This window comes from Antechinus flavipes, chromosome 5 (assembly GCF_016432865.1).
Source record: "Antechinus flavipes isolate AdamAnt ecotype Samford, QLD, Australia chromosome 5, AdamAnt_v2, whole genome shotgun sequence".
Taxonomy (NCBI): domain Eukaryota; kingdom Metazoa; phylum Chordata; class Mammalia; order Dasyuromorphia; family Dasyuridae; genus Antechinus; species Antechinus flavipes.
In genome coordinates, this window is record NC_067402.1 from 1072004 (window position 1) to 1087902 (window position 15899).

At 61.7% G+C, this 15899-nt stretch overlaps 1 protein-coding gene across 2 annotated transcripts; it reads right to left on the minus strand.

Annotated features, from left to right (window-relative positions):
• Positions 1-2888: 2888 nt before the first annotated feature.
• LOC127564246 (serum paraoxonase/arylesterase 2-like) lies at positions 2889-14160 on the minus strand. 2 transcript variants are annotated; one of them, XM_052000658.1, is made up of 9 exons: positions 14045-14160; positions 10029-10099; positions 7182-7237; positions 6525-6690; positions 6126-6252; positions 5238-5438; positions 4424-4505; positions 3691-3819; positions 2889-3370 (listed from the first exon to the last, which is right to left on the minus strand). In XM_052000658.1, the coding sequence occupies exons 1-9, from the start codon at positions 14116-14118 to the stop codon at positions 3212-3214; spliced, it is 1065 nt and encodes a 354-aa protein (XP_051856618.1). In that variant the 5' UTR covers positions 14119-14160; the 3' UTR covers positions 2889-3211. The 2 variants fall into 2 exon arrangements, with proteins under 2 accessions (XP_051856618.1, XP_051856617.1); XM_052000657.1 differs by lacking the exons at positions 10029-10099; positions 14045-14160 and adding an exon at positions 7418-8592.
• Between the last annotated feature and the right edge of the window lie 1739 nt (positions 14161-15899).

Below are 15899 nucleotides of genomic sequence, written 5' to 3' on the forward strand. Positions count from 1 at the left end.
CAGACCAATATGAGCTTGGAGCTCTCCGCCACAGGTCAGACACAAATAGTCCCTATGAACATTTGGGAAGCTTCTCTAATTTTGTGCATCTTGCATTTCTTCTGGGTTAATTCTGTTCTGTTCTGCTCAGAGAGCAGAGCATTTTGTCCGATGAGGGCACGCCAGGCTAGGCGGTCCTGGCCCGTGTTCTGTTCTAAATCCCTTAGGAGAGATCTTGAGAGTGTCCTTGTATTGCTTTTTCTGACCACCTTGTGAGCACCTTCCCTGGCTGAGTTTTCCATAAATTTTTTTGGCAAACATACATTTGGCATTTGAACAATGTGGCCAGCCCGAGAGTTGCGCTCTCTGCAGCAGAGCTGGGATGGTTGGCAGTTTAATTGAAGAAGGGACCTCTGTGTTTGGTACCTTCCCCTGCCCGGTGATCTTCAGAATCTTCCTAAGACAATTCAAATGGAAATGACTCCATTTCCTGGTGTGGCGCTGGTAGACTGTTCACGTTTTAAAGCGTACATCAATGAGGTCAGCACAATGGCTCTAGAGACCTTCATTCTGGTAGTCAGTCTGTCCCAGTCTATAAAATGCCAGTGTTTGTTGTGAGGATGCTGAGAGGGTCATGAGAGGAATAGTAAAGGCCCATTGCTGTTTCCAACTCCATTCTGCCAAGAACTCCCCGACATAGCTGGTGGTCCGAGCCCACTCTAGCACCTCATTGCTGCTTCCAATGAGAAGATGGCCTTGTAACCTTGGCCACCTTAATGCAGAGTTGTGCTCCCGATGTATCTGCACCTGCTGCTTCACCACTCATCCATCCCACAGGGGTTTGAGAGCAGAAGGGGTAAAAATGGAATGGAGATATCTCTTGGTTCATGTGTAAATTGGATTTAAGTGAGGTAGAGTTGCATGAAGTCATCGGTCTCACTCTCTCTTCCAGAGCCACCATTGTCCTGTGGCAGGACACAGTCAAGACAACTGGTGACGACTTAACTGTGGTGGATGTCCTTGATGTCTTCGATGTCTAAACAATCTCTAAGTGACCTGCTTCATCCGCTTTCTCTGCCTTCATTGTTCTCATCTGCCCATTCTAACAGGGGAAGTCTTTACATACTTCGGGTACACACACCTCTAACTCATCGTAGGGTTTGGCTTACCCTCAACTTGGGTTAGCCCATCTGATGTAATGGATTGCTGGAGTGTGGCTGCTGTGCATGCTACAGGTGAGAGTTAGGGGGATCAGGTGGACACCAAAGGTGGGAAGTGGCCCTGAAAAGGACTCAGCAGCCCTCACCCCGGAGGGACTGGTCTTCCCTGAACATATCCTACATGATGTAGAGAGAGTAAGAGAGAAGGTATTGTAAGGGAGAAAAGTACTAGCAGTGGGGGGATCTTTTTTGAATCAAGCCCTGAAGGAAGTTAGGGAATTTTGTCAGAGATCATGATTGCTATTCTTGGTTTTTTTTTTTTACATTAACTGAACCATAATGAATTCCACTCCAGCCTTTTATATTTGCTTATATATTTATATTCTATATATAAGCTAATCTTTTATGTTGCTTCCCTCCCATTCAGTGATATTTCACACTCTATTTCCAAATAGATCCTATCACATCAGGATTACTTGAAGGAAATGGGATATTTGGTCTGGAAACAAGGAGATTTAAGGAGGACTTCAAGTATTTTGGATCTTGGGCCCAGAGCAGATCGATGGAATAGGTAGCGATGACTTTACCCTCTGCATTATCTCATGTTATGTGTGTCAGAGTTTGTGGGACCCAGACACAAGAATACTGGACCCCAGGGACATGGAACTGTGTGATGTGAAGCCCCTGGGGGTCGTACCCCCTACTGCGCGTTCCTCTTTTTTGAACCGAGACTTGATCGTGCTATAAGGTGAGCCACGGAAGCGTCACCTGGGAGTTGGTACCCAATACTTTCTGCCAGTACTTCCAGAAGCGCGCACATTTATTCGTTTGTTTTTAGTCCCGCGTTCAGAGCCGGCAATGACCTGTCTGGGTATCACAGCACAAACCGGATTTGAATCCGGGTTTTTTTATACAGTCCGTTCTAGACAAGCATTGGGAAGTGGGTAACCTACGCCAGCGTAGTCTGGAAAGACGCGGCCTTCCGAACCGGCACCGCCCCCTGCCTCACGTCAAGGGGTTGGACATTTTCTGCTTTGGGCTCCCAGAGAGCCGAGGCTCACCTGCTGGCCAGCTCCTTCCGCAGGGAGCGGGGAGAGGCGGCGTGGGAGGGAATTCTAACATTTTCCTCCTTGGCTGGATGAGACTTGGTAAAAGAATGGCTCTTGGGGAGGGGCGCTGGCTCCCGTAGCCCGCTTCCCCTCCGCCTCCTCGCGCTGCTGCAGGCCAGGCGGGCCCAGCCCTCTGGGACCCCTCGTTCCCCCGGGAGGGCCCCTGGCCAGAGTCCCCTCCATAGGGGCTGTCTGCAGGGTCGGCCCTTCTGGGACCACGGCGGGCGAGCCTGGTGCACGAAGAGGGAGCTCCAGGGCTCTGGGAGGAGGCGTCAGCACAGACTAGCCGTGGAAACGCTGACTGACCCCGCCGCGCCCGCCGCCCGAAGCCTGCCCTGGAAGGGGCTCTTTCATTCGGTGGAAGCCGGAGCCGGAGCCGGACCCACAGACGGCGGCGGGCTGAGCAAAGGCGGCTCAGAAACTGGAGGGAGCGCGCTCGTCCCGGGGACCCGTGAGACCGCCACGGCCGACGCACAGACGGGGACGGCGGGGCCCGGACGGCGCAGGTGCCCCCGGGGCACGAACGCAGGACGACCCCGCTCCGGAGGAGGGGCCGCGGGGCCCGAGCGCTGCGCTGGCTTCTCCTCGCCCTTTGGAGCGCTGCGGGAGAAGCGGCGAGGAAGGGCAGGCTAAGCCCCGGTGTGTTTAGGGGCTTTTATTTGTTAGTAAAGGAGTCCGTTTCTGGGCGCCCACAGGCGGCGTCGGAAAGGAGACCGGGACAAACCGTTGCAGCTGGAACCGCGGGCCCCCAGCAGGGGGAGCCACAGAACAGCGCCAGGGATCGCTGGGGTCCCGGCCAGCCTGGCACTGCCCGGCGGGCACAGGAGGCAGGGCCGCGGTCCGGAGCGCGCCCTCCTCACCCGCGGCCCCTCCTCGCCCGCGGCCCCTCCCGCTCCGAGAGCTTCCCCGGGAGGAACAAATCCCAGTGACTTCAGCGTCAGGGAGAGCCGGGCCGCGCTGCCCTCAGAGCTGGCACTGGAGGGCCCTGTGGTACAGCGTGCCGATGAGCAGCTTCCCGCCGTACACGGAGGCCACGGTGCTGCCCTGCAGCACGGAGCCGTTGTTGGCGTAGACCGTGCTCACGGCGGGCGTCTCGGAAAGGATGTTCTGGATCCGCAGCACCTGCGGGGGAGGGACCCAGCCCGGGTCAGGCCCTGCTCCCCCTCCTCCCCCCCTTGCCCCCGGCCCGCAGGCAGCACCCCTGGGGCTCACGAGGAAAGATCCGCTTGCGAGGGAACTCCCTGCATGAACCACTGACTCCCTCTCCATGATCTGCGGAGCATCCAGCTCACGGTCCCCGAAGGGCGGACCCTGCAGACGGCCCCTGTGGGGGTGATGACCAGAGGCCTCCCCCAGGGCGAGGAGGGGTCCTGAGGGCTGGGCCGGGCTGGCCTGCAGCAGCGTGAGGATGCGGAGGGGAAGCTGCGGGAGCAAGAACGCACCTGGGAAGCAGGAGGGCGACTGGGGTCGTAGACGAGCAGCTTCAGGCCGTTGGGGTGACAGCCCACCCAGAGGTCTCCCGTGGAAGGGTCAACGGACAGGTTGTCCACTAGCGTGTCCAGCTGGAGCACCTGGCAGAGGAAGGGGCGAGCAGCTCACGCAGGCGCCCCATGGGCCTCCTGGGACAGTCTCAGGCCCTCCTCCGACAGGGACTCGATCCCCGCTGGGAGCCGAGGGAGCTGGGGAGGGCGGGGCTGGCCAAGCTCCGTGAACTCACACGGAGCCCAGCCAGCTTCCCCCTTGCACACGGTGGAGAGGGGACCAGAGCCGGCCGTCTCTCTCTCTGGCCCATGGATTCTCCTTTTCCCAGCTCTGATCCCAAAGCTTTTCGCCTTGAGGAAACTCACAGAATCGGGGCCACCAGTGCCCGGCAGCCCCCGAGACCGTTTGGGTGTGTGTTGGGGTGACCCAGAGACCAGCCCCTGGGACACAGCCCCTGGATACCAGCCCCTGGGACACAGCCCCTGGATACCAGCCCCTGGGACACAGCCCTCCCCCCCGGGACACAGCCCCTGGATACCAGCCCCTGGGACACAGCCCTCCCCCCGGGGACACAGCCCCTGGATACCAGCCCCTGGGACACCCCCCCCCCTCGGGACACAGCCCAGCCTTTGGGGACATGCGCCAGGGACACAGACCGCAGACTTGGGCCCGATGGAGCCGCTCCTCCCTTACCTTCACTGGACTCAAACTCCAGTTGGCGTGTTTTTCCATGACGTGGATTTCATGGGCAAAACTATCGGCGACATAGACGTACCTTCACAAAGGGAGGCGTTTGTTAGGGAGGCACCCGGCAGCCTGGGCCAGAGCCGGGGGCCTTAGGCTGTGGTCCAGGGAGTCTGGTGTGGCCAAGGACCCCCCCCCCAAGGCAGCCAGGGGGCAGTCTGCCCACTGGCCACAAGAGCCAGGGATGGTTTCAGGACCAGAAAGGGGAAGGCTAGGGAGCTGGGGGATCCCCTCAGGGCAGGAGCTGCGGCCTCCTAGTGCCTCTCCTGGCCTCAGCCTCCCTGCTGCTGCAGCTAAGAGAAGCCCCTGCCCCAGAGGGGCCAGTGGCCAGATGGGTCTTTTCCTCTGGATTCCCTGGAGCCTTTTAACCTTGTCTGGGTAGATCCTTCGCACTGAACTAACTATATTTTGTGATTCGTGTCTCGTGACACTAAGTAAGATGTCCTCGGGTGCAAAGGCACAAAGGGGGCTCTGGGGAGGAATCCCCCCGACTCTGGGGACCTTGTTCTAAGCAGGCTCTGAGGCTGTTGCTGTGTGACCTGCACCCGCACTTCACCCCTTGGGCTCGCTCCCCCCCCCCACAATGGGGCAGGTGGGCCAGCTGACTGCTAGATCCCCAGTCAGCTCTGGATCCCAAGGTTGCCTCGGGGAACATGGAGCTCCCCAGAGTCTGAACAGTGCCCAAAAGCCAGGCCCAGGCCCTCGCCATGTTGGGGAACAAGCGGCCCTAAATGACCGAAGCCCCAGGCCCCTCTCCCTGTACTTGTGATCTGGGGATATGCTGATGCCGTTGGTGGAGTCGAAGCCTTCGGCCACCACGCGCGCACCCTCGGGGCTGTAGTAAATGACGTTGGTCCAGCGCAGGTTCAAGTAGACCTCCAGATACTTTAGGAAGATGTCGGAGAAATAGTGGCTGTTGGTGGCGTAGAAATGCTCCGGGCCCACGGCCACGACGTCATTCACACTGAGAGAAAGAGAGAGGGGCGCCCTGAAAAGCCAGCCTGGCTGTCTGCGGGGCCGAGGGCAGGGAGGGCTGGGAGCAGAAGGCCCGAGTGGGAGGGGACAAGTGGGAGAGGGGACGAGGGACCCGAGCTGGGACCCCTGCCTCTCCCCACCCCCGCCCAGCCCAGATGGGGCAGGAGCCAAAGGAGGAAACCAAAAGAGGTCACCTGGGGGAAACCCAAGAGGTGCAGACAAAGGCAGCAACTGCCCCCCAGTTAGGGCCGGGGAAAGGCTGCTCCCGCCTAAGCCTCCACCTGGGGACTTCCTTCCTGTCACATTGAAGGGAGCATGAGGAGCGTCCCCCGGGGCTTCCTGCCTCCTCTGCTGCTGTGGGCGCCCGCCGAGCTCCAGGGACGCGGTGGCAGGGAGCAGGGGCCAGCCCTCCCCCATCCCCACATTTCACCCCCCACCCGTGGCTTCAGATCCAGGAAGCGCAGCGGCCGCGCCTTCTGATTCCAGTGTGACCCAAGCCCAGCACAGAGCCGCCCACTGGCCTGGCTGCTGCCTCCAGGAGCCCCCACGCCTTCCCCTGCAGGGCTCCCCAGGTTTCCCAAAGGCCGCCCAGCCCGGACTGGGGGGGCCGAGGGGGCGGGGGCCACGGCCCGGCTCCTGGAGAGTGGAGACCCCGACGCGGAGCAAGACGCCGCACCTGGGCAGGAGCTCGTGCCGGACGGTTTTCAGGTGTAAAAGGGAGTTTTCCTCTTCTTCAAACTGAAAAATCTCCACTGTGCTCGTGAACTCGGGGTGATTGGCAACGAAAAGATACACGGTGTCATCTAAGGGCAGAGTGCGGAGGTCAGAGAGCCCCAACCCCCAGGGCCTGCCCGACTGTCCCAGGGTCTCACCACTCACAACCCAAAGGTGCCCGCCAGGACGGCCCGGAAGGCGGGGGCTCCCAGAGCCCCCGGGCTGAACCCGAAGCCCCAGGGGAAGCCAGGACCAGAGAGCTCAGCTTGGCGGCAGCTTGCCCCGAGACCCCCGCTCCCCTGCTCCAGGCTGGGCCCAGGGAGCTTCAGGGGACTCGGTCCAAAGGCCCCTCGGCTCTCACCTTTGTCGATGAACGTGCTGATGCCGTGGGGGTTAAAGGTGGACAGGTCAAAGCCCCGGCTGACCCTCAGCTCCAGAGCCCGGGGGCTGTCCTTGTTCAGATCCATCATCAGGATTCCTCCGGGCTTCTCGGGGGCAAAGCACTGGATCCCAGGAGACTTGAGGCCCTGGTGCAAAAGCTCCAGCTCATCAGGCCTGAGGGGCAGCAGACGCAGGGGGAGGGCGTCCTGCAGCCCCACACTGGGGCCAAGGCCCTCCCAGCGGGAGGCTGGAAGGCAAAGCTCAGGGCGGGCAGGGGCGGCTCAGGAGAGCTTCCCGCCCGAGCCGGAACATCCCGTCCCTTCCTCGGTCCCAAGGGAGATCCCGGGCCTTGAGCCAGCCCGCTCACAGGGTGGGTAGATCTGGGCGCTTGAGGCTCCTCCAATGGAGAGGGAGGACGGGCCCCTGAAACTGTCCCTGGCAGGGGAGCGATTCCTCAAGCCCCCAGAGAAAGACCCTGGGCAGGCCCCAGGGAAGCCAGAGAGTGAGCCCCAGCCATGGCGGGAGGCTGGGGGGGCAGCCCTGCATCCATGGTGGGGGGGTGCCGGCCCACTCTGGCCCTGGCCCACCAGGGCAGCACTGACCCCCAGATGTGCTCAGAGACAGAAAAGACACTCACTGCGCTGAGGAACGCCAAGCCGTTGGGAAGGATGTCGATGTCTTCAGAGCCGGCTTCTGCAAGGGGAGCAGAGGCAAAGGAGGGCTCAGAGCCCCGGGGCCCACCCCTAGGCCGGGCCGAGACCCGGGGCCTCCGTCAGCTTTGGGGCTGAGAGCCGGGGGAGGGGCAGAGCTTGACCCCTTGGCCCCGACCGGACTTAGGCCTGTCTGGGAGGAGGGACCAGGGCCAGAGCTCACCTTGGGCCTCTGCCTCAGCCCTGGACCTCCTTCTGGCCTCAGTCTGGGCGCAGAAGCTTGGGCCCTCTCCGGGAAAGGAGCAGCCGGGCCTGGAGAAGGGGGCTCCTCCCCCTTCTGCCCTCCCTGGGCCAGGCCAGACCTTGGAAGCCTTGGGGACTCCCTCTGGGCTCACGGGGGCCGCCCTCACAAGCTCATGTTCTAACATGGCAGGACAGTCTGGGGGCGACCTGCCCAAGGGGGCTGGGGGAGGACACGGCCTGGGAGGGCGCAGGAAAGACCCTGGGAAGGTGGGGGTCGTTTCCTCGGGACCTGAAGGCAGCCAAGGGCCCGAAAGTGCTGAGGGGGCACCGAGGGCTGGCGAGAATTTGGGCCGGGGCAGCCGGTGTGAGACCAGAGGTTAGACGAGGGAGGGCAGAGGAAGCGATGGCCGGGCCTGGGAGGGAGGACAGGGCTGGCTCGGCAGAGATTTCAGCTCCGAGTCACCGAGTCCATGGAGATGGAGCCTGGGCCGGAGGCAGGGAGGCCAGGGAGAGGGCGATTGTGGCAGGAGTCACTGCAAGGTGGTGAGACCCTGATAGAAGGCGGGGCTCCCGGGGGGGAGAAGAGGGGCCGAGGGAGCAGGTGGGGGGAGGAGAGGCGGAGCCGGGCTTGGGAGCGGGGACGGGGAGGCTGGATGGGCCCCTGCTGTCTTAGGCACAGTGGGAGATGCAAGAAGCCCGACCGAAGGCCAGTGAGGAGGGACTGAGTCCAGAGGAGAGTCTGGGGCTGGACACAGGGGCAGGTCACAGGGGCAGGACATAGAAGGGAGCTGCTCACTGAGGGGGGGGGGGGAAACGACAGCACAAGGGAACCAAGGAGCGCACCAGGGCTGGGGCACCCACGCAGCGGGGAGGGGAGGAAGAGCCCTTCGGAAGAAGGCGGCACATGGGGGGCAGAGGCCCTGAGCTCAGGGCTGCAGGCAGAGTAAGATGAGGCCGACAGAGGCGGCCATTGGTAGTGACCGAGAGCTGCCCGGGGGCAGAAGGGCAGCAGGGGAAGCGTCCACGGCAGAAACGGGAGCTGGGGTGGGGACTGTTCAGATGGGGTGGGGGCGGGGATGGTGCCCTGCACAGAGTCCTGGGGGACTGGGGAGCTGCTGGGCCCTGCCTGTCACAGGGGAGACAAGGGGCCCTGGCTCCTCTCTGCTGCCCTCAGGCTGTCGGCACTCTGAGCTGGGGGCACCAGTGCTCTGTCCTGGGGGGGAGGTGCTGCGGGCACTCAGGGGCCCCTGGCTCCTCTCTGCTGCCCTCAGGCTGTCGGCACTCTGAGCTGGGGGCACCAGTGCTCTGTCCTGGGCGGGGGGAGGTGCTGCGGGCACTCAGGGGCCCCTGGCTCCTCTCTGCCGCCCTCAGGCTGTCGGCACTCTGAGCTGAGCGGCCACTAGTGCTCTGTCCTGGGCAGGGGGGGAGGAGGGGGCACTGCGGGCACTCAGGGGCCCCTGGCTCCTCTCTGCCGCCCTCAGGCTGTCGGCACTCTGAGCTGGGGGCACCAGTGCTCTGTCCTGGGGGGGGCACTGTGGGCACTCAGGGGCCCCTGGCTCCTCTCTGCTGCCCTCAGGCCGCTGGTGCTGGGGGGGGTCCTCTCTGCCACCTTCAGGCCGCTGGCGCTCCGGGCCCGGGGGCAGCTGCCCGCACTGGCTCCAGTGAAGCTGTAAGCACTCCATGCGCGGAGCCTGGTGGTCTAGCTGAAGCCCCGGGACTCTGTAGGGGCCAGCCAGGGCCGGCCTGCTGCTCCGTCCACGCCCACGACAGGACTCTTGTCCCAATGGCGCCACCCAGCCTCGCCCTGAGAAGCGCCGGGATCAGGGGGACTCCCTACCTGCAGCTGCCCGTTCTCCGTTCTTAGAGCGCCCTTTAGCTGTTGGCTCCCTGCGGCCCCCCCTGCCCTTCCTGGCTCTGCTAGGCCCGGGCCCACGTTTTCTCTTCCAGGCCCAGGGTTCTCCTTAATTCCTCCTCCTCAGACGTGACCTTGAGCCCCCCAGTGGCCAGGGAAGAAGCATTTACTGCTAAACGGCAGAGGCCACAGTGACCGCATCCACGCTAAGGGCCTTCCTGGGGGCTCTCGGGCCCGGCCGTGGCCCGGGCGGTCTCACAGAACTCTCCCTGGTCCTGCGGAGGCAGGAGCGCGGCCTTTTCAGGCACTTCTTAGGAGGGAGCAACAAGCGGAGCCTCGGCCCGAGCCTTGAGACCATTTTGGGACCCGGGAGCACGGCGATCCCTGCTAATTGGGCTCCCTGTCCCGGGAGCCGCCAGGCTCGGCCCCGGCCAAGTTGTTCTGGGTCACAGTCAGCAGCCCCTTCATCCCTTGCCAGCTTTGGACCGAACAGTGGGGGATTCAGACTCAATGCTGCAGCAAGGTCGGAGCCGCCCCCAAAGAGCCGGGCTGAGGCTGGCGAGGAAAGACCGGGGTCAACTCCAGGCACGGCCATGGCCTGGCTCCCCCCTCCCCCAGGGGCCCGGGGAAAGATCAGCCCCCGAGCATGAGCCCAGAGAGAGCCTCGTGGCGCCCCGAGAAGCTTTTAGAAAACCGCAGGGCAGCAGTGGGGGAGGCGGCGGGCCCTCCTCATACGTACCTACACCTTTGATCAAGCGGCAGCCGGGAAGGTCGACGGGCTCCACTTCTCGGGAGGCATTGAGGCGGTTCCTGTGAGCGGGAACCAGTGCATCAGCTGGGAGCATTCAGCTGCGAGTCCCGGCCCCACGGGCTTACGTCCCCAGCAGGGCTTACAGAGGGCTTACAGAGGGCTTACAGAGGGCTCTCCTGCAGCGCTTCTCCTAGTGAGCTTCATGTGCAGGTAAGGGGGTGTGTGTGTGAGTGTGTGTGAGTGAGTGTGAGTGTGTGTCCGAGTGTGTGTGAGTGTGAATGCATGTGCAAGTGTGAGAATGAGTGTGTGTCCAAGTGTGTGTGTGTGGATGTGTGTGAGTGTGTGTAAGTGTGAGTGTGTGTGTGAGTGAGAGTGTGTAAGTGAGTGTGTGTGAGTGTGTGTAAGTGTGAGTGTGTGTGGTCATGAAGAAAGAACTCTGCAAAGACCAACTAGTTTAGGAAATACCTGTCCTTGGTCCATTCAGTTCAACATTTATTCAGTGTCTTCCGCGTGCCAGGGGCTGTGCTGAGCATCCCTCCAGAGGGGAACAGACGCCTCGGAAAACCCGGGGAAGGATCCCATGGGAATTGTTGATAGCCTTTGTCCCCTTCACTGCCCCCCCAGTCCTGTCTCAGAGATCAGACAAACGCTGTTGGGCACAGGCGGCGCTGGGAGCTCCCTCCTTCTCCCCCAAAGTCTGCCCTTTTCTGTTATGGGCCAGAACTCTGAACTTGAAACAAGGATGCTCACAAGGGCTGAGGGGAACGGAGGAGACAGTGGGGAAATCTACTTTAGCCCTGATTTAATCCCACAGCAGATGATGGTTCCCTAGTGATATAAAGATTGGTGGGTACTCAGTGTGGGGCATATACGGGAGAAGCTCTCAGGGCCAGAAAGGAAAAGCGCACGAGAAGCTCTCGAGGCTGGGACAGATTCATTCCCTCGTCCACCTTTGTGGTGACTGGAGGCTGAAACCCTGGCACGTCGGGGGGATTCAGAAGCCAGAGAAGGCAGGCGGGAGCTCAAGCTCTCAGAACCAAGGAGAGAGAGGCCGCTAAGAAAGGAGACAAGACTTGGAAAGAGACGGTAAAGGATTGGGACTCTCAGCCTGGCTACTCGCGTGGTGATTACAGGAAACCGAGGCTGCTCCCCCCAAGGAACCGAACCAGAGAACACTGCCCTTCTCTCCTTCATTCCAGCCCACCTTGACGGCGGCTCTTCACCGGGCTCTCTGGCCTCCGGCTGCCACACCAGCAGTTCCCTGACTGAGCAGAGCAACATACCCCGAGCTCCGGGGCCAGAGCCCCTCTGCGCCCAGAAGAGCTGGACCCGAGGTCCCAGCGAGGCTCAGAATGCAGGACTTGCGTGGAGGGTGAGGCTGGTGCCCCCAGACACCCACGTCGCAGAACGTGCTCCCAAGCCAGGGGACGGCAGAAAAGGCAGCGGCCTGTGCTAGCTAGAGATGAGAATGCTGGGAGACCTGAACGCCCCTGCTCAGGAGGGCCCGTCCCCTCAGGTCCGGGACAAAGACGGGCAAAGTCGGAGTGTTCGGGTCAGTACCCTGGACAGTCCCTACTCGGCCTGCAAGCCCAGACCTGCGGCTCCCAGGGGTCTGTCCACATGGGCATCAGTTCCTCAGCCCAATTAGCTCCTGCCACAGGTGCCCACCAGCGTCATGGAAAGCTTCAGAATGGTGCAGGGAGGTCAAGGCGGGGCCATGTTGCCACCAGCCAGACCCTGGGAGAGAACAGAGATGTCCCTGATCTCCTCTGTCTTCCTGAATGGCTCAGGGGCTCCCTGGGTTCTACTGTTCCCTGTGACCTTACTGGGAAGAAAGGAGCCCAGGACTTATTGTCTCCTATGTGCCAGGCACTGTGCTAAGCACTTTACAAATGTTACCTCATCTGAGCCTCTTAACAAGCCTGGGAGGAAGATACTATTATTATTATCCTCCTTTTGTAGATGAGAAAACTGAGGAAGACAAAGGTAAAGTGGCTTATCCAGGGTCACACATCTAAGAGGTGCTTGGGGCTGCCTCAGAGATTTCCTAGTTGTGTGATCGGGGATGAGTCCCCTCACCTTTTGCCTCAGTTTCCTCATCTGTAAAAGGGACTGGAGAAGGAAATGGAAAACCATTTGAGCATTTGCCAAGAAAACCCCAAGTGAGCAGATGAAGAGTCAGACATGAATGAAATGACTCAACAACAATAGACTTCCTGACTCCAGGCCCAGGACTACCAGGGGCTAAGGTTTCCTGCCCCTCCTGGGCAGAAAAGGGCAAGTCTCTAATCTCCCCCAAATGGGGGTGTCCCTCCTGGGCCTGGTCTCCCCACGACCAAGGATCCTCACGATGTCAGGATGTGCTTGTGTGCTCCCTTCTGGACGTGTCGGGGCCGGGGGTGTGGGGGTGGGGACACTTCTCAATCACGTTCCACGGCCGAAGCCACCTCAAGGAGACAGGAGGGAAGCGTGGCCCCCGCCTCCGTGGGAAACAAGGAGCCCCCATGGGTGCCTTGCACCAGGGGCAGCCTCTGTGGCTGCACAGCATGGCCAGCCCCCCGGAGACACCCCCGGGCTCCCTGCCTGGGCACTGACACGATCCCAGTGACGATGATGGGATGGACAATGATGCCAGGGGGCAGCTGGGTGGCTCAGTGGGTAGAGCACCAGCCCTGAAGGAGGAGGACTGGAGTTCAAATCCGGTCTCAGCACGTCCTAGTCGTGGGACCCAAGTCACTGAACCTCAACGGCCTCAGCAAAAACAAAAACAAACAAAAAACCCCAATGATGCTGGGGACCCACAACGTGTCCCCAGGAAAACTGTAGGATCACGGAAGGAGAAGGGCCTTTGAGTCCATCAAGCCCAAACTCATGTCAGCCAAAAACTGGGGCTGCCGGGAAGGGCTGCCCCGGGGCCTGGGCCGTAGCTCCAGGGGAGGGTCGCCCGGGGCCTGGGCCCTTACAGCCACAATCTAGGCCACAGAACCTCCAGCCTTACACTACAGGTGAGGAAAGTGGCCAAGGTCCGGCCGCCCCGGCTGGATCCGGAAGGCGCGATCTCCGACCCCAGTCGCGGCTTTGTCTCCCTCCATCCCATGGTCAGAAGGAACTTTTCAAGACTCGTTCCTCTGCCCCACCACCCCCACGCCAATTGTCACCGTGGGGCTCGTGTTTAAAATTGGGACCGGAGGAAAATAGAACCGGAAGCCAGGCAGGGGCTCTGGCTGGGATGTGGGTCCGCTGCCAGCCCCGGGGGTGCGGGGGGGGGGGGGGCGCGGCTCAGGGATGTTCTTCTCCAGCAGCCCAGAAAAATCGCTGAGACAGGAACAAGCTCCCCAGCAGCAGGCAACCCAGGCCCGGAAGGGAGGTTCTTTCCACGGCCGCCCAGAGTTTTTGTGAGGTGGGGGGAGAGAACGGGGAGGGGGACAGAGAACGGGGAGACGCAGAGGGGGACGGCGAGAAGGAAGAGGGGGGAGGGGGCCTGGAAGTGCAGAGCCAAAGCAGTTTCTAGGCTGTCACTGGCCGGTGGAGGGAGGGCGTGTGGAGGTTGGGGGTGGGGAAGACAGGACCACGCCCTCCCCCAGCTCGCAGCCCCGGTAACGCGGGACTAAGTTAGCCTCTTCTTCTGAGGAGCCGGCATCCGAGACAACTGGACAAGGCTGGAGGAAAGCAGAGCCCATTAAGGGACCGCCCTGGCCGCCAGATCGTTATCACTCTCCCTCTGCCCGGCCTCCGCCCACTTTCACGAGAGGAAGGGAAGTTTCCGACTCTTTCCCTGCAGCTCTCACTCTGGCGTCCCTGACTGCAGGAGATTGAAGTGGGTTTGGGGTAGGGGTAGGAGCAAGGGAAAAGTGGGCGCGAGATCCTGGAGCCGGTCCCCCAACCTCGGTCGGGCCAGGCTCCCTCCCCCCTGCCCCCAGCGCTCGGCGCCCCGTCCGTGCGCCCAGGGCGCACAGGGGCCCGCTGGCGCGAAGCCCTTGCGCCCGCCCGAAGCCCCCTCTCACCTGAGCGCCACAAACCTCTCGCCCAGCAGCGCCAGAGCCAAGCCCAGCACAGTGAGAAGCACCAGCCGCGCCATGGCCGCTCCTGGCCCCGGCTCAGCCCCGGGACCCCGCCCTCTGCCCGCCTCCGCTGCCCCCAGGCTCCCGGCTCCGCCTCCATCCGCCGGGTTCCCAGGCTCCGGCGGTCCCTGAACCCGCGGGAGGCCGGATCCCAGCTTCCAGACTTATCTCTGGGGAACTGGGGCTCAGGACATCACCCACCTCCTGACCCCCCCTTTCCCCTTCCCTATCTCCTCTCACCGAGCGACCCTCCTTTCTTCCCAGCTCCCTCCCTCTGCCTCTCCCCCGCTCCTCCTCCCGCCCTCTCCTGTCATTCTCACCCGCCCCCTCTCACCCACTCTCCAGTCTCTCGCTCTTTCGCCTTAAGTCGACGGTCCAGAACAGAACCACACAAACCCGCAGGATCTTGTCCCGACGACCCCTCCCCCAAAGGGCTTCTTAGCGGCCGCTGCGTCTCCCTGGCGCCCCCTTGCTGCGTGGGCCCCGAGCCCTCCTTGGGGTGACAGAAAACCGGCGTGGAGGAGGGAGAAGGGGGGGGAATCTCCCTTTCTCCGGCTTGAAAAAAAAGTTTGTGGGACTGAAATGAATTGCACAACCACTTCACCCCCCCCACCCCCATCTCTTCGGGATGTGTATTAGACACATCCCTGAAGGGAAACTTGCGCCTTCCCCACGTTTGCGAAAGGTTCGAGGAACTCTGGTCCAGTTGGATTTCTTGTAGACAGGCTCCCCGTCACCCCCACCCCAAGTGACTGAAGTTTAATGAGATTCTTGGGTTCCAATATGGGGAGAGATGAACCCTGTCTGACAGGGGTGACCACTGGGGAAGTCAAAGCGTCGGGAAGACGTGGCCCCCCCTCCCCAGCCCACCTTCCCAGCGGGTGGCCTTGGCCGGAGTGGGCTGCCCCCAGCCTAGCCGGGCTCTGGGCTAGAACCGGGACCTGGGACAGAGCCGGGGCCGGGAGCAGAGCCGGGCGTGGGACAGAGCCGGAGCGGGGGGCAGAGCCAGAACACTTCCTCAGAAACCGTTTCCTCCTGGAGAAAACACGAGCTCACACCACAGTAACACAATAGAAATAGCCCCCCTTGGGGCTGTGCTGGGCCCGGCCGCCTGACGTGAGTTCTGGCAAGGTGATTACGCTCACATAAAAGTTCTTGCTCCTTTCTTGGCCATCATGAAGTGAGCTCTGCGCCCCTGGACACTGAATGTGAGTGTGTGTGGTGTGTGGGTGGGAGTGTGTGTGTGAGTGTGAGTGTGTATGCGTGTGATTGTGTAGGTGGGTGTGAGTGTGTGTGCGTGTATGAGAGTATGTGTGTGGTGGGGGCAGGGACAACACCCCCTTGGGGCTGGCTACTCCTCCAGCGTCTTGCTAGGGCTCCGTGGCCGGCTGAGCCTCCTTGGGCTGCCGCGGAAGAGCGATTCCCGACGGCTGGGACCGGGGCCACCCTCCGCAGAGCCGCAACACTCACTAAGCCGTCTGACCTCCCGCCCGGCTCCTAATCCTAGTCCAAAGGTCCATGGGGGAGGGATTCCCTCCCGATTGCTGGAAGTGAAAGCTTCTGTCCTGGAGGTCTAGGAGATGGAAGAGCAGAGCAGGGGAGGATGAAAGAGCAGAGCAGGGGAGGATGAAAGAGCAGAGCAGGGGAGGATGGAAGAGCAGAGCAGGGGAGGATGGAAGAGCAGAGCAGGGGAGGATGGAAGAGCAAAGCAGGGGAGGATGGAAGAGCAGAGCAGGGGAGGATGGAAGCAGAGCAGGGGAGGATGGAAGAGCAGAGCAGGGGAGGATGGAAGCAGAGC

Coding starts and splice junctions, on each gene's coding strand:
- LOC127564246 (XM_052000657.1), bottom strand. CDS start 7,622: ATGTTAGAACATGAGCTTGTGAGGGCGGCCCCCGTGAGCCCAGAGGGA. Junction 7,238..7,417: donor GGCTGAGGCAGAGGCCCAAG/GTGAGCTCTGGC, acceptor CTCCCCTTGCAG/AAGCCGGCTCTGAAGACATC. Junction 5,439..6,125: donor CGGCACGAGCTCCTGCCCAG/GTGCGGCGTCTT, acceptor TCTTTCTCTCAG/TGTGAATGACGTCGTGGCCG.